Source organism: Amblyomma maculatum, chromosome 5, assembly GCF_055883805.1.
Source record: "Amblyomma maculatum isolate TAMU_Amacu chromosome 5, ASM5588380v1, whole genome shotgun sequence".
Taxonomy (NCBI): Eukaryota; Metazoa; Arthropoda; class Arachnida; order Ixodida; family Ixodidae; genus Amblyomma; species Amblyomma maculatum.
Window position 1 is genome coordinate 35408285 of NC_139348.1, and position 23936 is coordinate 35432220.

The 23936-nt window shown below is 44.4% G+C and overlaps 1 protein-coding gene and 1 long non-coding RNA gene across 3 annotated transcripts in view; one reads left to right on the plus strand and one right to left on the minus strand.

Moving 5' to 3' along the window:
* LOC146188006 (cytosolic endo-beta-N-acetylglucosaminidase-like) overlaps positions 1-23936 on the minus strand; it is a 46432-nt gene that overhangs the window by 3818 nt on the left and 18678 nt on the right. The window contains exons 8-12 of one of the 2 annotated variants that reach the window (XR_014707463.1): positions 9985-10227; positions 9010-9173; positions 8701-8830; positions 8096-8235; positions 7213-7339 (exon numbers count right to left, since the gene is read on the minus strand). Coding sequence is in view for 1 of the 2 variants with exons in the window: in XM_084603591.1 (XP_084459717.1) it covers positions 9985-10227 (243 nt within the window). In the remaining variant the exon portion in view is untranslated. Of the gene's footprint in view, positions 1-7212; positions 7340-8095; positions 8236-8700; positions 8831-9009; positions 9174-9984; positions 10228-23936 lie in introns of those variants that run through there. The other variant, XM_084603591.1, reaches the window with a different exon arrangement.
* On the plus strand, positions 399-23611 carry LOC146188007 (uncharacterized). Its single transcript, XR_014707477.1, has 3 exons — positions 399-503; positions 19323-19362; positions 23478-23611. It is a non-coding gene; the product is annotated as an uncharacterized LOC146188007 (long non-coding RNA).

Here is a 23936-nt window from a genome sequence, read left to right on the forward strand (position 1 = left end):
CTAACGCCGGGTAGCCTGAAAACATGGCCCTGCCCAAATTTTATTTGCCCACTACCATCACCACCAGTCAAATTATGTACGCTACAAAACAAAGCCCTCTCCCTACCAGGTCTCCAATCTGCACATCTGTCTCAAGCCAGCCAGTAGCAACCACTGTGTGATAACAAAATACTTAACCTCACTTTTCTACCCAACAGTGTGCTACGTTCAGAGTGCATTTCCCTTCTCAAGGCACCTGCTGTGCAAGTCTAATCGGCAGCTGTTTACCTGCTCTTCACATCGGGTGCACTGCCACAATCCATTTCACCTCCTGCCAATATCAGCTAGTTGCGTCATTAAAGCACTAACCGCATGAGGCGACAATTCGCGGCGATATGCCGCGCGACGAGCTGAGGGCCGCCAAAGCATTGGCGCTCGTCGCTATCGCTCGGTTTCTGGGTTTGTAGAAAACTTCGCCCGTCGCCTGGAAGTGCCTTGCGAGCCAATGGTTGTTGGCGTTGGAGGTACGTAACTTCCGATCCGTTTTGCGCGCCAGAACGGTTCCTTTTTAGCGCGCTTTCAGCGGAGCAGCAGCCAACGCGGAGCTGACAATGGCAGCGATGGCAGCTTCTCAAAAATTTATTGAGTGTCTGATTGACGAAATAGAAAAAAGGGTGTTGTGGGACTTGGGATACATCTTCTACAAGTGCACATCACGCAGGAATGCCGCTTGGCGCCGCGTTGCAGCGTCCCTCGGGTGCACCGGTGAGTCGAAAACATTTTCGCTATCATTCGTTCTTTCGCACACGTATGTGGAGATTAAAAACTTCATGTGCGGATGACAGGCAATCCTGTGCTATGACATAGACATGCGTGCTGATATAAATAGTAGCAAATGAATGTTTTCAACTTGCTTGCTTCGTGCAGACTAATGCTTGTCGTCATGCGCTTACATGCGTGCATGGAATGAAAGATCGATCAGATTCGGCTGCTGGCATTTCGTGAAGCATGCATGCATGTGGTAGGAAACCAACAGCAAGTACCGCGCTTACCGCTGTTGTAGTTAAAAGCTGCTCATATTAGGCCAGGTTAGTCAGTCGTAAGCATATGATGGACCGGAATGTACACGGAGCGTGTATGAATGCTGGGCAAGCACGATTGTATATATGCGCCGAACGGTGGGGCATATATGTGGAGAGGCCTATACGTTTTTGGTGCATTCCTAGTTGTAACGCTGCATAAGAAAAAGATGCATATATTAATACCTCTTTGTTAGCATATGCATGCTTGCACGCATATATATCTCTTTAATTGCGTGATTCATATGCTCGCAGTTGCTGAAGTCAAGGCCCGGTGGAAGAATCTCAGGGACTCGTTCCGGCGGCTCTACAAGGCCCGCAACCCCACACCCAAAAGTGGTGCTGCAGCAGCAGATGATGATGATGACTGCATTGACGACGAGGCTGCAGGGAAATGGTTATATTATGACCGCCTGCTTTTTTTGAAAGACTCGGTCATGGGCCGTCCATAAGTATTCCAGAGTGTTAAGCCTCTAAAAATACATAATGATTGTCATTTACAGAGATGTAAACTACTTATACATCATATATCTGCTGGTGGAAGAGTTGTGAGTGAGCCTGGACTCATTTTCAGACCGTGATCTAAGTCGAGTGAGTCCAGACTCACGTTCAGCTTATGATCTCAGTTGCCAGGCTCAAACTCAGATCATGATCTTAATTGTGAGACCAGGCTCAGATCATGATGTTTTTATGACGATGGTGTCCATCTTTTTTTCCCCTCATCGGAAGGAAGGAAAGATTGCTGTGAGAAAGGGCACTTGTGGGCGTGGCTTATAGCTATGTCTCTTGGTGATCAAAAGAAAGAATTTTATGCAATGCCTTCCTGCGTGCTCTCCCTTGCATATTTTGGAGTGATTGCAATAGCCCAAATTACTCCCGAGTTGCCAGGCTCAAACTCGGATCATGATCCTATGTCTCTATGCTATGTCTCTTGGTGACCTAAAGAAAGAATTCTGTGGAACGCCTTCCTGCGTGCTCTCTCTTGAATATTTTGGAGTGATTGCAATAGCCCAAATTACTCGAGTTGAAATTAGTAAGCCCAAATAAGTGAAGTCCACGTAGTCGTGAGTCGAAATGAATGCGGGTCCAAATGAGTCTTTAGTCAAGAGGAGTGAGTGCATGAGCCCAAATGAGTTGTGAATCAAAGTCAGTCATGAATAGAAATGAGTGAGTCCAAATGAGATGCGAGTTGCAATTATTAACTGAGCCCAGATGAGTTTTGAGTCGCAGTGAGTGTGGTGGACTCTGCATGAGTTGTAAGTCAGGGTTGCAAGTACAAATAAGTTTGAGTTCATGAGTGCATTGAGCCCAAGCGTATACGAGTAGGAGTTTTAGTGAGCCCACAAATTCGTTTAAAATTTTATGAGTTAGCCTAAGTGGCCACCCATGATTTTGCCGAGGTATGCCTGTCAGTGAGCAGAAGACATGCACACTGTTTAAAAATGCTAAGGGGCTATTTTGCGTCTTTGTGGGTTTTCTTTTTTCAGGACTTCTGGTAACCTCAAACCGCTGCCAGTTACTGACAATAATGGCAATGCTGAGACAGCAGAGCAAATATTGACACACATATATGTTGAGGAGTCAACGTGTGCAAGTGCTGAAGAGACATGGATTCCACAGAGTGGTTCTGGAGACAGCGAAACAACAGCACAATCCATCACTATTTGTGGAGTGTGATGCTGGCCCTAGTGGTGATAGCAATGGCAAAAGAAAAAGAGGAAAAAAATATGATGATGAAATTAATGCACTTTCGAAAGTAATTTCAAAAGAAGTAGATGAGGCAGAACATTTTGGTATGCTAATTGCATCGTATGCAAGGCAATGTCCGAAAAGGCTACGTGTGAAAATGCATGCAGAGGTGCTTGCGGTAGCAGCACAGTATGTGCAGTTTTCCGATTGAATTTTTTTTATTATTCTTTCCGTTTCAGCACAGTCGCAAACAAACTTACTGTTGGCTTCCTTTGTATGCATCTTGCGAGTACAAATTACATGAAAATGTTGATGAAATGATGTAATAAGTCAGACCCACAGTCAGATTCATGGAATCATCAGCAAATATGTTTGTGAGTCAATTATAAACAAGCCATTTAATTTTATGCAACATAATACAGGATTTTCTTGTTATTGGCATTAATCAGTATGAAGGAGTACTGAACAAGGGTAAAGGGGGGAGATGCCTCAATTCGCAGGTCGAGCCAACGTTTCGACAAGTAGACTTGTCTTTGTCTGGGCAAAGCAATCATCAATGGCAGGTGTTTAAATAAGCTTTTGCTACTTGCCTTTGCCCTCAAACCCTTTTTTTTTTTCTTTGCATGTCAGTCGTAGTTCACTGTGCCCTTATTATCGTTTCTTTGTCCTCTCCCCCCCCCCCCCCCTTGCAGAAAGTTTTAAGAATTGTTCCCCTTAGATCCACCTGGTATTGTAGTTTTTCCTGGTACTGCTGCTTTTATTTCTTTTGCAGGCCACAGGATCCCTGGTTCCAGGCTGAGAATACATACTGAAGAATCGTTTTTTTTTTTCCACTCCATGATCTACTTTCTTCTCATTCATCCTCCCCCTGCACACTCCTTGATCTACTTTCTTCTCACCCATTTTCCCCTTCCCCAGCTTTTCTTCTTCAGAAGCAAAAGCTTATTCAAACCCATGCCAGTGATGATCGCTTTGCCCAGACAAAGACAAGTCCACTTGTCGAAACGTTGGCTAGACCTGCAAACTGAGGCATTCCTTCATACTGATTAATGCCAGTAACAAAAAAATCCTGCATCATGTTGCATAAAAGTAAATGGCTTGTTTATAATTGATTCACACACATATTTGCTGATGATTCTATGAATCTGACTGTGGGTCTGACTTATTACATAATTTCATCAACATTTTCATGTAATTTGTACTCACAAGATGCATACAAAGGGAGCCAACAGCAAGCTTGTTTGCGATTGTCCCCTTGTCGAAACGTTGGCTCGACCTGCGAACTGAAGCATCCCCCCTTTACCTTTGTTCAGTGCTCCTTCATACCATGTAAACCATTTTCTTTTTTTTATTCTACCTGGCATTAATAAGGATATTTTAAATTGGCATTCACTGTAAATTATGGTACTGGCATTGACCGCCTTGGCAGAAACCAAGGCGGTCATGCCGGCCTTGCGAAATCAGGGTTTAGACGAGCCGTATGTGAAAGTACTGGAATATATATATATATAGTGGCTGCACAGCAATCATAGTTTTGCATAAAGAAAATAACAAAATTCCTATAAGGAAAGGTGCTAGGCAAGGAGACGCGATCTCCCCATTACTATTCACAGCTTGCTTAGAGGAAGTATTCAGAGACTTGGAATGGGAGCAGTTAGGGATAAGGGTAGATGGAGAATACCTCAGTAATCTGCGATTTTCTGATGACATTGCCTTGCTAGGTAACTTTGGGGATGAACTACAAAGAATGATTGATGACCTAGACAGGAAAAGTAAAAAGGCAGGCTTGAAAATCAATATGCAGAAGACTTCAGGTAATGTTCAGCAGCCTCGGGAAGGAACAGCAGTTTACGTTTACATTGGATTGGATGAATTTGTTCTGGAACACTGTGAAATGCATAGTCTTTAAAAAAAATCAACTCACTAGCCCTCATCAAACTTTTCAATTCATTCATTTATTTACACAGTATCCCAACTGAGTACTCAAGCAGGAGCAACATATAGAAAACATATATCAGTAACACGAAAGCAAGCATAAAAATATATCTATACAAAATATGATCAAATATTTATTAGAACTGCAAAATGATAATGTACACTGGACTTGCACAATACAAGATGAAGTCAACATGCATGAAATATGCAGAGTGGTTGCTGCAGCTATCAAACATTTCGCAACATTAAAAACACTGTCTGATTATCACTATAGGGCTGGAGAGAGCAGGTGGGTTATTCCAACTGGCAATGGTATTTGGAGGAAAAGGGCAATTTGTAACTAGTTCTGTGTATTGTATGAGCAAGGTTATTAATTATAGTCACAAGACAAAATTATAAGTGCAGTAATTCTGAAACTGTAACTTGTTTACTGGCAATGCACGCAGTGCATTGTGGGCTTTTATCATCAGCTGCTGTTCTTTAACTTGTGCTTTTAGCCATGCAGGTTGGTACCACATTGAGTTTTAAAGGGCATTATGCAATATGGGAACGTGCAATGGCTGAAGTAATTTATAAATATTATAGCACTATACTGCATGCTTGTACTACTTACTGATTCATGGCAGGGACCTGCAGTGAAAAATATTCATAATAAGGGGCCTGTGCTGATCATCTCGGCATACCTAATTTCATGCCTCAAGTGCAAAGCTTATTAAAACAGTTGCTGCCATTGGCTTCCACGTGCTTTTACTGGAGATGTACCAAAGTTATATGTGAATTCTCACTTCATTTTTGTGATATTTATTCAAGATTAATGATGCATTGACTTGTTTATAACATAATCAGGATTAGCTGGTCATTTATGTATTTTTGATCCTGTAATGTGTTGTAAAAGGTAATATGTACCTTCTCTCACATGTGATTTGCTCAGGGATGGCATAAGTCACTCCCACATTCTAATTCCTGTTGTGCTATTTTTATGTGAGGCAGAAAGAGTTGTTCTGTTCATTACTTTTTGGGCAATTGCTATACTCAATGCAGCAGGCAGTTTACATGGTTGTGACATGTGACTTTTTTTCCACAGTGCAATTTACAAGCTTTTTACATGTGATTTTTTCACAGTACTGTATTTTATGTTCTGTGATATTAAAATAGTACAAATGCCAGTGGTCAGATTGTTTTCATATTTAAGCAATAATTATTCATGGTATTTTCAGCTTCTCTTAGCTCAAATGAGACATTCTGTATTGGCCCATTTCCATGGAGGCAGGATGCAGCAGTGACATCAGATTGCAATTCCAGTGAATGTGAAATGAGCATACCATATTTTCCTGTGTATAAGACACACACCTATTATTTAGAGGCTTTCAACGAAAAAGTTGGTATATAAGACATGTCCTTGTATAAACTGCATCTCAATTTGCCCTGTTAGGGCAATAGGACTTTACTACACATGCTTGTGTAGCCATTGTGAAATTCTCTGTGACTGTGACTATGGGCAGAAATGGTTTTAAAAAATGAGACAGAACACCCCAAACAACTGCCACACAAGCAGAAGGCAGAGCAGCAACACTAAGTCTTTAAAGGCTTCATCTTTAACACATTATAAAAATGTATACTGATTTCTGGTGGCAGCAGTGCTCAGACATTCTCTTTATACTCGTAAACTCAATTGCTCCTCTGATCATCTTCGTGCTCGGTTGTCGGGCCAGTACAAGCAAGGAGAGGAAAGCACATGTAGTAGCCATCAAACATTGTTGCAAATGAGAACTGGAAAACTGAGTCTGCTTGTCCTAGTTTGTCTTGGCAGCGCGGGAGAGCAAGGAGCACGGATGTCACCATGTTTTGGCCATTCATACTACGTTCATACCTATGAGACGACCGAAAGTCGTTACCGCTGCTGGTTTACCAAAGAGTTCACCTATGAGTGTCGCATAAAGCAAAAATGTACATAAGTGAAACGAAGAGGCGTCCGTGTGCTTTACTATGTCAGTGCACGTTAAGGATCCCCAGGTGGGTGAAATTGCTTCATAGCTCCCCACTACGGCTCCTCTTTCTCTTTCTGCTTTCACTCCCACCTTCCTCCCTTCGCTTACCGTGCAGTTCAGGAACAAGTGTTGACAGACTGTGCTTTTCCTTTCCTGTGAACCAATTATTATTATCCTTATTATTGCATGGGACGCACCAACAAATTCTAGAGAGAATAACTGCACCTTATACACCAGAAAATATAGTAACTGCAATCAAAGGCCCCTTCAGCCCTCATGGCAGCTGGTGCAGCGCTGGCCTCTGTACTCTAGGCTGGCTCCATTGCCAAGGTACCTGGCCCTCATTAGAAAAAAAAATTAATAAAACTCCTCCGCACATTAGCGGCAACTTGCGACCTTTTGCGGGCCCTTGCTCCTTGCAGCTCAAATATAGCTGCACTGCCCTGCACCTCACTCCTCCCCTCTGACACATTGCCAAACACATCTACCGAGTCTGCATGGCCAACAGGGCAGTAACTCGACCTTGCTTCAGACTCTGTGGATAAGAAATTGTGCAATGCACACGTTGCTTTCACAACCTTGTCCACATTTGTCGGCTTGAGGTGGATTGTTCGGTCGTAAACCTTCCACCGGGAAGCGAGAATGCCGAACGCATTCTCAGCACACCTCCTGCAAAACACAAAGCCAGATTTTTTTTTTTTTTTATTATAGCACCGCTTAGACAAGACAAGCATACTCATTCTGCATTGCAGTAAAACTTCCTCTTTGCCAGAACAGCACTGTGAAAACAAGAGAATAGACGTCTCACTTCTATCATTACAAAAGAGAGACTGCAGTCAGTTGATGCAAAAAGATTGTGATCATGACAAAATGACGCTTGTAGGTACATCTCTCTTTACATTTGTGTTCTTTCTGCTGTCATTTAAGAGTAATCTCTGGCATAACAAGCTTGAGCAGCACCAAAGTAGTGACGTTTTTACTCTGCAGTAAATACCTTGCACGGCTCAAGCGGTAGTTAAAAACTACTCCTTCATTCTTTGTTCGGCTTCCTGGCAGTGGACGCATAAAGTCTGGGCGGAGCTGAAATGCTTCATCCCCGACAAATACATGAGGCACAGTTGTGTCAGAGCCTGGCAGTTGGGCTGCCCTTGGCAAGTTTAGCTTTTCTTTTTCTAGCCTCTTGCCAATCGGCGAGTCCTTAAATATCCCTCCGTCGCTGAGGCGTCCAGGGGCACCAATGTCTACCAGCCGAAACTGGTATTTACGATCCACGACGGCCATTAACACAATGGAATAGGTTTTCTGTAAAAACGCATATAGAACTGCTATTAAGTGAGTGTAGCATATTGCACATGATGATACGGCCACAAAGATGCAAGTTCCTTAAGTATTGTACTAAATTAAACACAGCCAATGCTGTCATACCTTGTAGTTGAAGTACAGACTTCCAGAATCTTTGGGCCGCTTAATTTGTACATGTCTCCCATCAACTGCACCTAAGCAGTTAACTGCCACTGATGCCAAAATCCTGCAGCAATCTCTCTCCATTCATGCTCTGTTGGAGGCTGTAATAAGAAAAACATTCTGTATTGCTGCAATACATACTAAAGTGCATTATGAATGCTAATATGTTTATCATACAAGTCCTGTTGCATTGCTTTGCCTTCTGTTGTTTTGAACACTGCAATATAGTAGCTAGATGACATTATGCTAAAAGTGCTTAGCATAAAATTATATCACATATATGTCCTTGTGAAAATATGCTGGAATAATATCGACCATATATAACATAACTGGAGTCTGTGGAGCGTAGGCAAACAAGTAAAAATATTTATGGCACAGTGTAGTTCAATATGCATATGACTGAGTCTAGTTAGAGAAATGCTCATTGACTGAAAAGGCAGGTTTTGCTGCAATAACGCGTGGGGTACTGTATTATGAGTGCAGGGGTTCACACGGGCGCACAATCTAATATTTTTCTGTGCCCTATGTTATATATAATGTATCAATTGCACCATATGTTTGTTTACCTTCATGTAAAGTGGTGTGAGCACGTCCCATAGTACTTGGCAAGTTAGATGTATCGCCTCTCTTGCTGTTTCTATGCCAACCCGGAATGCCATGGCGACATCCGGTATCGTCATTCCAGACGAGAGGTACCTGTGAATATGAAGTCAATTCTTGCATATGTTCACGTAAATCAGGGGAGACATTGTTGCGCGCAAGCATCCACACACGCTAGGAAACTTGCTCAACTCAAATGCCATCGCCGAACAGAACAGCAGTGCATATAAATGGCGCCGAACGTGCCAGATATGATCACGATCGATACTACTCACCGCAGTGTCAACGCAAGTTGCACTCCCCATGAGATCGGGTCCCTGCAAAGCCACTGCTTTGTTAGCCAGTCGGCTACCATATTGTGCAGCATATCGAATGTATCCGGCGACATTCTGTAATATTTGTGGAATAGCGTAGGATCCCCATCCTTCCTGACTTGCATCTGAAAAGTTTCAAGCGGCAATGAATCTTGTTGCCTTATCTGCAGCAGATCCTGACTTACCGCTGTGAAATACTCGCTCTCTTCTGAGCGGCTTTGCCACACAGCCGAACCCAGTGCGTGCGCGTTCCGGCTTGCAATTGCTTCAGGACAAGCAATGTCCTGAACATCGCAATTTTTCGCCTGCGTTCCATCTGTGTCACGTGACTACATGTATAGCGGACTAAAGATAAACTTTATTGCCGCAATATGCTTCTTGAATGATTTTATTGTTTTATTTTTTGTATTGAGGCTTGAAAACTATGCTCTGCTGGTTTATTAACGCGAGATGACTGAACCGTGGCTGAATATTAATCGAGCAACACTGAAAACGCGCCGCTCTGTCGCCTTGTCTGTCGCTTCGTGTGGTGTGCACCAGAGGCAACGACAGGCGTTGGCGGCGACGTTGTGCGACGGATCGCCGAGGTTTGTCGCCTCATGCGGTTATCGCTTAATGCAAGTCTGTTGTTTTCCATAGCTATGTTAACATGAACTCAACAAATGTCGATTCGGGTCCCCTTTTAGAAAGAAAGTGTAAAAAGCATCGAGGAAGAAAGTAAAGGACTAATGTACATTCAATTCTCAAATGCTCTTTCTTTCGAATAACTAACCAGACCTGCATTCTGTTGAGTTCTTGTATGCAGAGCATACACTCTGCGCTGCTTCCATTGTGTCTCAAGTAAGCTCTTCTGTTTGTAACTGTCGGCGAGATTACCCAATGCACCCAGATTTGACCATGGTTTTTCAAAGCCAGCATTCCTTACTCACTACATACCTTGTGTGCCAACGGCACTTGGTGTTGTCAGGATTGCCATCGGCTGAGCTCTCTCGTTTCGCTTCAAGGACTCCATCTCCAGGTACTGAGACTGTGACACCCAGTGACAGCTGCTGCTTCTCACCCGATGCTGTCCGCACATTCAAGATGAGAGCAATGTCCAGCATCTTGGAGCAGCCTGGGTACACCTGGAAGGTGTAGCTGATGCTCAGGGAACCCAGCGGGATATCACAGGTAAACAACCTGTCAAAGAATACCACATGCCACAATGTTACGTTCTTTGGTTGATAACACCCTTTTTCACGCGGAACATATTGTTGCCTTCTTGTTCATGATGACTCATATGAAAAACCCTGATATCAGGGGCGGTATAAGCGCCACGACAAAGCACTGCACCGTTCCTTCCTGCCCGGCAGCCGAGATGAAATAAAGGCATTCCTGACAAGCTTAAGTGAGGCCACTGGCTCGTCATTCGTCGACTTACCCAGAAACGTAACAGCACTCTGAAGCAACAACCATATGACACAAGTACAGCGTGCTATAAGACACTGCGTAAAAAAGCACAGGCACTGAACTGCAGAAAAAAAAATGTCGCAGATTTCAAAGAATAGAATACAAACACCAAGTAATAGTAAAGGTTATGACCTTACAGCCACGACAGACAAGGAAACACCAAAAACAGCCTTGAAAGCTGGCAGACACAAGGAAAATATAAAGACCAGTTGAATGAAGAGCTTGTGAATGGAGGAAGAAGTAATGAAGCCCAAATAAAAATGTCTAGACTGAAACAGCAGTCCAATAGTCCAGAACAGCACGAATACACCCAAACGTAGTTTAATACAGAAGCCAGCAGCAAGACTTATCTTCAGGATGCTTCTATAGGATACAGAAAAAATCAAATGCCCAAGAAAGCCCCATAAGTTTCAAAAACAACAAATGTGGGGTAAAACGCCTGCTGCAGAAATTAATTCAGCAGGACTGTAGATATGCACTGAAGTTGTTAGGTTTGGTTTCGTTTATAGGATTTAAAGTACCAAAACTACTTTGGCTATGAGTGATGCCGTAGTAGAGCGTTCTGAATACTTCAACCACCTGAGGTTCTTTAACGTGCACGGATGTCGCACGTCACATGAGCGCCTTACTTTTCACCTCCACCGAAATGCAACCACCAAGGCCCGAGTCCCCGAAATCAGAAGTCCAGCACCCTAACCACTGAGTCATTGCAGCATGGCAGAAAGAAGCTAACTGTAAAAAAAAGCATTTGCAGGCTTAAGAAAAGTGTAAACACAACCAAAAATTTGTGTAGCACTTTGGACAACTAAAGTGCGATGAGGCAAAAGCATTTGTTTGAAGCGCCTCTGATTCCTGCTCTATTGCATCTGCCTCTAGGTCCGTATTCCGAGTTTGCGTCGTTATTGAAAGTGTTGCTGTCTCCCTGGCCTCGGGTCTTCTGATTGGAGGAAAGGCCGGAACTGAAAATGGTGGCAACCAAACTGATTCTTCTTCTCACTTTTCGTGTTGGGGGAATCAGGCGTCCGTCGCCGCTTCTCCGCACCACTTGCCGTACAGTCACTAGGCCGCTTCAGCGCCATGTGTTTCACTCCCTCGACTGCACCCAAACGTCCGTCGAAGGAGCGTTGCCGCACCTGCTGCCGCCGTCAACACGCGCGCATGCCCCGCCCACTGACACATGATGTCACGGTTGTTATGCACAGCTGTGCCCCCCACCGGCGCAGGTGGTTGCTAGGGAGAGAGGAGGAGTGCGCCGATGTGCGGAGGAGAGGCCACAGCTGGCACCGTTCGAAGGCACGGACGGAAGGATGCCGCGAGTGCTTTTAAGGCTTTCACCTTAAAAAGCACTGGGACTAATAGAAGGTGAGAGGTGACTACTATAGACAGCCACAACCTAGGTTAAAATACACCCAAGGCAGAAATATAGTACAGTCAAACTGCAATGCTATGAACATTGCTGCAACAAAGTTCAGCTACTGTAAAACACATTTGATTTCTTGTCAGTTAGGAATATACAGTAAGACCTCGTTTATCCGGATCTCGATAATTCGGAAATTCAGTTTAACTCGGACTTGCTGCACAGTCCAATCAAAAATGTGCATAGTAGTTCTATGGTGTTAAAAGCTTGTTAACTCAGAAGCATTTAGCTGCGTATCGGTTAACTCGGACAACTTTGAAAAAGCTCGCCAACCCGGAGGTTTGACTGCCCCAGCCCATTAGCGACGACGAAGCCACGGAGAGTCAGATAAACAGGAACAAGGCGAACAACGTTGTTGCGAAAAATGTGGTGATGATAGTGAATAAACAATCGGTGGATAGGTGGTGCTAGTCACCAATTGCTACAAAAAAAATAAACACTATCATCATCATTGTCACACTTAGAAGCATCCAGTGATCCACTGGACACTACGAAGGACGACGGGACGGCTTTACTTTTCTTTTCTGCTTTCTCTGTCTTGATAGCCCAGGTTGCGTGCAAACAGGCGCCCGTTGCATTCGTCATCTGTGCTGGTGCATTATCACTGCAGCCATGCTCCGCGGTGATGGCAGCCGCCACCTCAGCGAAGCTACAGCAGGCAAATGATCTTGAAATGAAGGTGAAGACACTGATGGAGGTCGACGAAGGTGTTTCTCGGCAAGAGATAATGAAAAAGCATCGAGTCAAAAGGAACACGTTAAGCGATTACATAAAGAACGAAACAAAATTTTTGGAAGCATTTGACAGTTGCAAATTCACTGGAAAAAGAAAAAGGCTCATGACAGCAGCATGCCTGATTTGGAGACAGCACTGCTGCGATGGATCGCAGTTATGCATAAGCGGACCGCTGATCTGTCAGCAGGCTGAAAGATATGCACTGAAAATGAACATTGACTCTTTCAGTGCACCTGAAGGGCGGTTTGTGCGCTTTAAAAAAGACATGGGTTGGTCTTTCGAAACATGTGCGGCAAGAAGGCAGCAGTGGATGAGCGTTGCATCACTAATTGGAAGACGACTGAGCTTCCCCCCGATAACTGGCTCGCTACGAACCCGCAGATACAGTCGAACCCGGTTATATCGAACCCGGATATATCGAATTTTGGTTATATCGAACTCACGAAATATCCCCTTGAAAATCCCATGTAAACGTATAGGAAAGCCGCGTCATATATTGAACTCAATTTCACCGGTCGTTCGATATATCGAACTCCGCAACACTCACTGGAAAGTGTGCCTTCCGCAAAGACGATCACATCACCCTTAGACATTTGCCGTGTGACGTTTTCAAGCCACGCGCGGAAGGAATGAGAGGCGACGGCTGGTCTTTGCAGCGCCGCGCCCATTCCCCAAAGGCGTGCGCATCTGCAGTTGTCGTTTCCCGCGCGCCAACACATGACGTTTGCAAGCCATGTGCGTGGGTGTGCCCATTCTTTTGCCGAGCTATCTCTCTCCTTCAGCACGCGCAATGCATGTGCCAAGCCAGCTCAGCCCGTTTACAGCAGACGTCGAACGCTTTCTCCAGCGTGTGTTGCGAACCCTCTGCGTGCGGCGGCGCGGCGGCTGACGTGGCTATGGCGCCTGCAGATGTTAAAAAGCGGCAGCTCTTTTTTTTTTTTTTTTTTTTTTTTTGCGAGAGTCATCCTTTTTTATCGTTGTGCTGTACGCGCGGCGTAGCGTAAGATATGGCGGCTGCGGATGTTAAGAAGCGGCAGTTTTTTTTTTCTTTTTTTTTTGCGGGGATGTTTATTTTTTTTTTATCATTTATCCTTGCATGTATGAATCAGCGAAAGCACGCGGTCAGCTGCTGCGATCATGACGCCTGCCCCAAGCGCGGCGTGATAAATCGAACCAGGCTTGCGCAATCAAGCCATCACGGGCACTCTGCCAAGTTCGCTCCCCGCCACCGCAGGTGCTATCAAAAGATAAACGCGCCCTGACGTTATCGCTGCGCAGCATCTTGGCACGCTGCCAATGAGCTGTGCATGAGACGACCGAAACGGACTGACGCACGCCATCGACATGCAAGCGAAAATGCTGGCAATTTCTGCTGCCGCCGCGGCGACACAGAAACCTTGTTTTGAGCTGCCGTGGTGGCTCGAGCGGCGAGGGACGCAGTTCCAACAAGTCTGAAAATTTTCGCTTTGTCGCTGCCGCTCGTCGCTGAGGTCGCCCAGTCACTTGCATGTGAGCGAGCTGGCCTTAACGCATTTTTTTTTTCAAATTCTCGGGTGCAAAAGTGGAGGGTGGGTTCATTATGTGAGTGGGTTAATTACGAGACAAATACGGTATCGTTTTTTCGCATCGTAAGTGCCGTCACAAGTCGATTTTTGTATATCGAACTATATCGCGATCCCCTTCGAGTTCGATATATCCGGGTTCGACTGTATCTTCAATGCCGACAAAACAGCCCCTTTTATCAAGGCCTTGCCAGACACTACAATAACATTCAAGGGTGACCCATGCGTTGGAGGTAAGAGAAGCAAAGAAAGAGTCACTCTGCTTCTAGCCACAAACATGGTGGGCACGAAGTGCCTACCACTTCTAGTAATAGGGAAGGGGCAAATCAACCGAGGTGTTTCAAGAACATTCGTCGTCTGCTTGCGGACTATAAATCTAAGAGAAAGACCTGAATGAACTCGGATATTTTCCAAGCTTGAATGCGGCAGCTCGATCACCGCTTTTCTGCTAAAAACTGCAAGGGTTTGTTCGTGGTCGATAACTGCAGCGCACACACTAGTGTGGCTGGGCTGCAGTGCATCAAGCTCATATTCCTGCCTCCAAACACAACAGCTGCTCTGCAGCCACTGAATCTATCATTCAACACGTCAAAACCAACTACCGACAAAATGTCATGGAACGGCTGCTACTCTGCAAACCTCCTCAGCGCGATCCATATCTTAGTGCGTGTGTGGACAGCATGTTGGGAGGTAATAGTGAACTTCTTCTGACACAGCGGATGTGTCCCCTTTGACGACCGTGATGTACCCGCTGAGGCCACTCCAGAAGGCTCTGAAAGGATGAATGACAACGAAGAAATGAATGAGAGCCGGTTGGAGTTTCTCCTTCCTCTCGATGTCCAGCTTGCCAACTACAATAGACGATGGTATTGCTGTTTCTGGCATGCTAACTGATGATGACATCATATCTGAAGTGCTTGACGGCGATGAAAATAACTGTTTTGATGATGACAGTCACAACCGGCCGTCGCGGTGTCGTACAGTGCAGGAGGCCGCCGAGGCACTCACTGCAATCGAGGAATTCTGTGTCAAAGCTCGTGAGAGTGAGCGTGCACTCCATCAAATGATGGGGTTTATAGTTCTAGCACAGATTCTGGTGACAAAGCAAACCAAAATAACAGTGTTTTTCAAGAAATAAAGGTTAGTTCATGACGCATAAATTTTTCTTGCTGTTTTCAACATTCGATAGTCCATAATTCGGTTAACTCGGACGTTTTTTCCGGTCCCTCGATACCCGGGTTAACAAGGTTTTACTGTATAGAGCAATGAAATTAACCTTCCAATACACGTTTTGAAAACTAGAAATGAACTACCTTTTTATATCAAAAGCATAAGGAGTGCAAAAACAGGTCTACTTTTACCACATTTGCTAAAGTCAGTATGCACTTGAAATGGCGTCTCTGACATTTCCAACACATCAGCAAATGAGGACCACATCATGTACAACATGTAAATGTGTGCTTGTATCACTGCCACATGTACCATGCTACGCAAAAGGGCATACCGTATTTACTCGCATAATGATCGCACTTTTTTTTTTTAAATACTGACGCAAATTTCGGGGTGCGATCATTACGCGGGGTAAATTTTCTACAAAAAGTTTTTGAGCACAGAAAACGCAAACAAGTTGCAGGTCAGACATCTTAGAACATATATCTCGATTACAACCAAAAATAAAAGCTGAGTAAATAAACACGCACATTAAGCATCACATGGAGTGCACAATGCCCATTTATTTTTTTTCGTCAGTACTCTAATCAAAGTCTGAATCCTCGCCATCCTCGCTTTCACTGCTGCACGACTCATCGGAAACGGCAGTGTCGTTGCTGGGAGCATCTTCACAATCCCACAGGAAGTCATCTTCCGTTCCATCCAAAGCGTTAGATATGCCTGTCTTCTTAAAACTCTTAGCCACTACCTCGTCGGGGATACTGCTCCACGCTTCTGTGATCCACGAGCACAGCATCTCCACGGATGGCCTTCTAATCTTTCCGCTCGGCGTCAAATCATGCTGGCCCATCGCCATCCACTCAGCATAAAGTCGTCGAACGTTGTCCTTGAACGGTTTCTTCAAAGACACGTCGAGAGGCTGCAGCAGCGAAGTCAGGCCGCCAGGAATGACTGCAATGTCCGTGCGCAGCTCTTTCAGCTTGGCACGCACGCTGTCCACAAGGTGACCCCTAAAACTGTCCAAAACCAGAAGCGAGGGAAGCAGAAATGCTCCTGGTCTTCTTCCCCAAACAGTCTTGATCCAGTCGACCATCAGGTCTGCAGTCATCCACCCTTTCATCTGTGCACGTATATGGATGCCACAGGAAAAGTTTCCCTTCGGAATAGTCTTCCGTTAGAAGATCACGTATGGTGGCAGCTTCCGCCTGTCGGCCGTCACAGCAAGCATGACTGTGCATCATTGTTTTTCTGCGCCAGACGTCTTCACGAGGACGCTCCGAGAACCCTTCTCGTTCACAATTGTATTCCGGGGCATGTCGAACGTCAGTGGAGTTTGATCGGCGTTTCCAATTTGCGACATGAGGTAACCGCATTTTTCGCGAAGCCTAGTGACGAAGTGATAGAAGTTTATCACTTTGCTTTCATAAGCGGCTGGGAGCCGCTGGCACAACGACGTCCGCCGCCTCAGGGAAAGTCCATTCCGTCGCATAAAGCGAGTCGTCCAACCGGAGCTAGCGCGGAAATCCTTTGCGGCGATTCCCAGCTTCCTGGCAGTTGTGTGCGCCTGCGTCTGTATCATTTCTAATGACACTGCACAACCATCCTTGCGCAGGTCCCTCACGTATTCTAGGACCGCCTCCTCAACACGAGGGAACTTGCCCGTTTTGGGTCCACGGAAAGCCCGCCGTGTCTTGTTCGTAGCCATCAGCTTCTCGCGCTGCTTCTTCCAATAGCGTATCCTCATTTCGTCCACGCTGAAATGCCTACCAGCAGCGCGGTTGCCATGCTCCAGTGCATAGTCGACAGCCTTGAGCTTGAACGCGGCGGTGTAACTGGCATACCGACCCATGGTGAAATGGCGTAAACTCGCACAATAACACAAAGCACGCTACGACGCTGCCGAATTGCAAAATGGCGAACGCCGCAAAGCATGGAATCATGGGAACTCCAACGTTACTAGACTAGGTTGGGAACTCGTCGGAATGCATTCGCTGCGGGATGACTGCAGATCAGCCACCAGGCGGCTCCATGTTCGGGGTGCGATCATTACGCGGGGAACTTAAAAAATGGAATTTTGACCTCAAAATTCAGGGGTGCGATCATTATGCGAGTAAATACGGTAGTTGCATTTTGATCAGAGCTTGTAAGCGTCGATTTAGGTTTTGCTCTTATTTCACACACACAAAAGAAGAAAGACTTGGGTTGAATGGGAAGCTAGACAGCATGAAGGAAAATAGCGCGAACACGAAACGAAATCTTGTGTAATCGAAATTATTTAGCCAGTGTTCTCTTCCCTTAATCATATCCGAGTTGCCAAGCAGAAATAGAATAAACCTCTGTTCAAGAATCGTTTCAACACCACAAAGTTTAATTCAAAATCATAAAGCACAGAACTTGCCATGTGTTCGATATATCGACCTCCGCAACACGCATTGGACGGTGTGCCTTCCCCAAAGACGATTGCATCACCCTCAGCCGTTTGCCGCGTGACATTTTCAAGCTACGTGCGGAGGGAATGAGAGGGCACAGTTCGGCGACGGCTGGTCTAGGGCAGCACCACACCCTTTCCCCAAAGGCGCGCACATCTGCGGTGATTGTTTGCCGCGTGCCAGCACGTGACGTTCGAAACAAGAGAGAACCAATGCAGCCGTGGTGTTTGGGAGAGGGAAAAAATGCGATAGAGTAAAGCACAAGTATGTGCCCACTCTTCTGCTGAGCTTTACCTCTCCTTTCCTCTCTGTTTCCTGGTCTTAATTCGCAGCAGCACGCACTACGCATGCGCGGACAAGCCAGCTCAGCCCGTGACAGTAAACGCTCTGCGCGCGGCAGCTGACGTGCGATGCGCGTCTCGTGTCGTCCTGCTGAACGTGCGTAAGCTATGGCAGCTGCAGATGCTAAAAAGCGGCAAGTCTTTCTTCCTGTTTTTTTTTTTTTTTTTTTTTTTTGCAAGGCGTTCATCCTTGCCGTCATACTGAACGTGTGGCGTAGTGTGTACTATGGCTGCTGCGGACGTTAAGAAGCAGCAATTCTTTTTTTCCTGAGTTGACCATCCTTGTCATGCTGAACGTGCAGCATAGCGTAAGCTATGGCGGCTGTGAACAGACGTTAAGAAGCGGCCTTTTTTTTTTTTGCGAGTCGTCCATTCTTGCATCTATGAATCAAAGAAAGCACACAGTCAGCCGCGATCATGACACCAGCTTAGCACTGTTCACTTCAAACGGCATTTGCAGCTATCACACTTTCCAATGATTTTGTAGCAGTGGGTTACGCCCGCCCCAAGCACACCGTGATAAATCGAACCAGGCTTGTGCAATCAAGCCAGCCCTCTGCCCTCTCTCTCTTGGACACTCTGCCAAGTTTGCTCCCCGCCACCGCAGGAGTTATCGAAAGTATAGTCACAAGATAAACACACCATGACGTTATTGCTGCGCAGCATCTTGGCGCACTGCCAACAAATGAGCCGTGGATGCGACGGCCGAAACAGAGGGACGCGCTACCAAACGCTTTTTTAATTCTCGGGGGCAAAAGCGGGGGCGAGTTCATTATGTGAGTGGGTTGATTACGCGATAAATTCAGTTATCATTTTTCACGATTGCAAATGGCGTCTCAAGCCGATTTCAGTATATCGAATTATCGATATCGAACTACTTCGCGATCCCCTTCGAGTTCTATATATCCTGGTTCGACTATATGAAAACAGTAAATAAATCTACCTGACAGCTGGAGGGTAATTACAAACAGAGCAATTATTGCACTATACCGGGTGTTTTTTTTCTATATGTTTATAAATCTACATTTTAATATTAGTGAAATACATGCTGGTGCAGTGTATGCAGGTGAACTGTACACAAAAGACAGGCATTATGTACATGATAAACTTTAATAATTGGATAAGTAATTAATTATATTAAACAATCAACTTTTTTTATATTTGACATCAGGGGCGACATATGGCAAAATTGAAGGCAGTCAACATCGAAGGTGAGTCCAATTTTTCAATTTTCTTATCGAGCAATGCGGCTCAAAAATCCAATGTCAAAAATATCTATTTTTAATAAGCTCAGTGGGTTTACCCTACCCATTTGCATGTTTAAGTTTGGTTTGGTTTATAAGGTTTAAAATCCCAAAGCAACTCATGCTATGAGGGCCATCATATGGAGGGCTCAGGAAATTTCAATCAAGTGAACCACGTGCCTATCTAGTGCACTGCAGTAAAGGGTGTTGCAATGCTGTGCAAGTTGAAAACGAGGCTCCCAAATTTCGAGCCCCATATCAAATGGCAGGAAAAAAAACTGCTTCCATTATTACATCCAGTACTCCCAGAAACTGCATTTCATTGCCAAACAGCAAGGCCAGAAAGTGTGAGAAAATATATTCTGTCCTAAAAACAAAAGCTACATTACATTTTTTTCCAGTGCCCCTTTAAGGTGGTTTTGGTTTCACAGGGTTTAGCATCCTAAAGCTATGAGGGATGCTGCAGTGAACGACTCAAGAAATTTCAACCACCTTGGGTTCTTAACCGTGCACTGACATCACATAGTGCACGGGCATCTTGCTTAACTATTTCGTTGCCACACCACTGTAATTCAATCACCAACGATTGAAGAAATCGAAGTTCGAATTTCGTGCCACCAGTGCTGTAACAGACTTACTGCACCATCTAGTTTTACTTCAGACACCATATTTTTGTTTTCGGCATGCTTTGTTTTTTTTTCTGCGTGATGACCATTTTTCAAACGCCTCTGAATTTCAAGTTGAAGGGTGGAACGCTCCGAACATGGCATCAATCTCGGGAAAAGCGCTTGCTCATTAAAAAGCTGTTTCAGGCAAATGTGTTGCCGCTGGAGTAGAGTTACTGGATGCTATCAACAGCAATAGCTCAGAAGATGATGCTGCATTTTCGGATTTTGATTGCAATATTGATACTCAGCAACAACAACGTGCAATGTTGGCGGCTGCGTGCACGTACGTTTCGGTTCCTGTCTCTCATTTGTTTTTTCTTCTTTGGAGCTCATTCACTTGATGTAGTGATCGACAACAAATGGGAAGATGTCTTTTCACCATCGCAAAGAAGGATTTTATTTTGGCCGAGTATAATTCCAGGCGTTGATCTTAGATTGGCACTCCATAGCGGGCCTTTTTTCTGGCTGCTCTCGAGAGTCAGCAGTGGACTTTTTCAAACTGGTTTCACCATGGTAGTTCTAAATGCCATATGCCTGAACAAGTATGCATTTACAGTCACGGACCGAAAATTTCGATTCCTGTTTTTTTGGACATGCTCGATTAGTCTTTTTCCCTGCACCGCGATATGTTTCATTGAGCCAAGGTATTTAAGAATCTGAAATTTTGGATACACTGTGACTGATTGCTCGATTGTTCGGACTTTATTCGCCCCGCCGTTTTTAAGGATGCTTCACCGTAGGAATTATGAGGAATTTGCGATGAAGCATCCACAAAACGTGGCGGTTTCGCAAGCCCGCAGTGACAGGTTTGCCTTCGTATCTGTACTTCGTCGAAGCTCGCGCGTTCACCTGTAACATGTTGATGGCAGTACATCCATTGAATGCTTGGAGAATAGTCTTTTGGAACACGAAAATAACTGCATATTTTATTTGATTTCATCGCGTTTTGTTTTGTGAAGAGTTTGTCACAAATATCAGGGCGGCTATATGTTCTGTTTTTTCATTTTTCCCGGCGTTTTTAAAAGAAATCTTAGTTGAAACTGAGAATGGTTTCAACTACTGTTATTCAGTTTTGCAAGTAAAAAAAAAATAAAAAGAAATTTCTTGGCGAATAAAATTTATTTCAAATCAAAGGCTGAAATTAGCCTTTTTCAGATAGTGTGGGGAAGATAGTTAAGAATTATTTAAGAAATTTAAGTTATAATTTTAAGATTTTGCAGGGAAGTTTTAAGAAAGATTTAAAACATTTTGTATGTTCTATAATATATTTTACTAATTTTCTTCAAGACTTATCTTGTGAATTCAAAATTTCTACTCCCATCCAACTAATTTTGTGCATTTCAGAATTTTTGTTTAATATTCGCACAGAGTATTTGTGTTAAAAGAAATGTTTTTCGAATGTGCATTCTATTGCCGCGAAGCCTTCAAAACTGTATTTGTTGTTTTTTCACACCCGCCAGCATAAAGGCTTATCACTCTAATTCTGGATCGCGTATCAGTTCCGCAATCTTTGTTTGTTAATGCTCGATGTTGCTAGTCACATCTTCATCAGTTTCGTTGTAGCGCAAGATGCACCGAGATCTATCTCGACGATTCCGGCCACTCGTGTGTCTTTGCACAATGTTCCAGCCCGTGCTGGTAGCTGTTTGCGACGTCATCCAGATTGTTCTGAGCAGCCTTTAAATTGAGCGTTGACGAGTGTGACGGGCATTCTTTGTCCGACGACTGACAAGCACATTTGTTGCTATCGCCGCCGCCGAGTTGCTTAGTTCTTTTGCGGGCGCAAGTCAGCCCCAATAAAGAGTTATTTCAGTACCATCACGCCTGTGTCTTCTTTTGGAGTGTACGGCCTTGTCACCACTACGTGACACTATCTACATTATTCCCGCTGGGGTGGTGCGTGCTTAGGGCACTCCACACCAAGGATGCAATCCCAAGGATGCAATCCCAAGGATGCGGGATCGAATCTCAGCCTCGGCAGCTGCTTTTCGATGGAGGCGAAAAGCAGGGCACCCGTGTGCTGTGCAATGTCAGTGCACATTAGAGAACCCCAGATGGTGGAAATTTCTGGAGCCCTCCACTATAGCGTTGCTCATAGCCTGAGTCACTTTAGGACATTAAACCCTACAAACCAGAAACCAGACCTATTTACATTATTGACATGTATTTTTCCTATTTTTCCACTCGTATTATTTGCATCAAAAAGGTTTGTCTGCCTATGAAAAACAGCCATTATTCCCCCGGTAACGAAAGAGTTAACTATTTCCTATCACACTCATTGAGCATCGTTAGCCGGTTGTCAATGAGTTCAGGTGATGATCTTGAAGCCTTAAGTGCTGCTGTGGACATGCAAGTAATCAGGCAACTGAAGTTAAGGCTTCAATGCAGCTTTCTTCTTTTTTTGTGATGCCACATCTTAAGTTACCTTGAAGATATGCTACATCTATTAGTCCTCTAACAATGACTTCCATGCCATTTCATAGCCTTCTGTGTTGCTTAAGGGCACGCTGCACTATCTGGCATTCGAACCTTGTTATAACGAAGTAGTATAAGGCACGAAAATTTGTTCGTTATATCCGATATAAAAATTCGCACCCAAATTCCTGTATATAAGTTTGCTAATAAAACGAAACAAAATGCGCACTAGTATAGACAACACAAAGGTGAAAAAATGCACAATTTTTAAATTAAAAGCTTGGTATTAACATAAAATCCTGTGTTTTGTTCCGTGTTGGAGAGCAAAAATGAATACAAAGAAGGGGCGTTGTCTCTAAGCATAATTTGCACGATGAAGCCAACGGATTCTGGGAGTTTAGCGCGCACACAAGTCGGTCGCAGTGGCAGAAGTACGCCAGGGGCTGACGCCGTGACGAGGCAATAGTGATGACATGCCGATCATATGCCTGTCAGCTGTTGCATGGCCGGACTCGAGCAGCGCGGCGGTGGCAACACTCAAGTCCGGCCATGGCCGTTCATTACCTCCAAGATCACTGCATGCAGAGGTGTGATCTTGGACGCCATGGGTCGTTGGTGCTAGTTTGTGTCACCGCAGCTAGATAAGCGGCACACGAACGCACGAGCAATTTAAACACACTTTTGCAGAGGGCGATTCGATCAATAAAAAAAATTCCGTTCCTTGATGTTTTTTTTGGCTCCTTTACGCATTTCTTTTTTTTTGCCATTTTAATGCAAAAGAACTGCTTCGTTACAACTAATCTAGCATCAAACTTTTGAATTTTTGGTTGCGTTATACAGAAAGAACTCCCATAGAAATAAACCCTAGACCAACCAAACTTTGAATTTAGTTAATTTTATCCAATAATTCGCTATACCCATGTTCGTTATAGCAAGGTTCGACTTTATAATCATACAACTAGACATTCACTTTCAATGTTGTTGATTTTTTCTCTCAAGGCACTGCTTTTTGAAGGCCTTCCAAAGGTGTGGTAGCATCAAAGTCCAAAGCAAGAACGGCCAACTCAAAAACATTGGAAATCTCACAACTATGCCTACTCTGTTGTTGATGTTATCACCACCTCGAGCAACGGTGAGCCTGGTCATCCTACTTTTCCAGTCAGAATTATGAGAGCAACGATGATGGAAACCTGGCTGGAACACTGCTGTCCGCGCACTGGTTAATTTCGTTTTTGTTGATGGCCCCGGTTTTCACGTCCATCTAATATTTTATACCAAAAATACTATTCAATTTAAGACCTCCATTTTGTCAGAGGTAGTGGCCAATATGAGACCAAACATTTTGTATATTTCAGGAAAATTTTAAGTTCTTTCTTTTCTGGTACAAGCATATAGTTACAAAATTTGTCCAATCTTTTTCAAGAATGTTTTTGCCAATCAAAATTATATGTTACAATG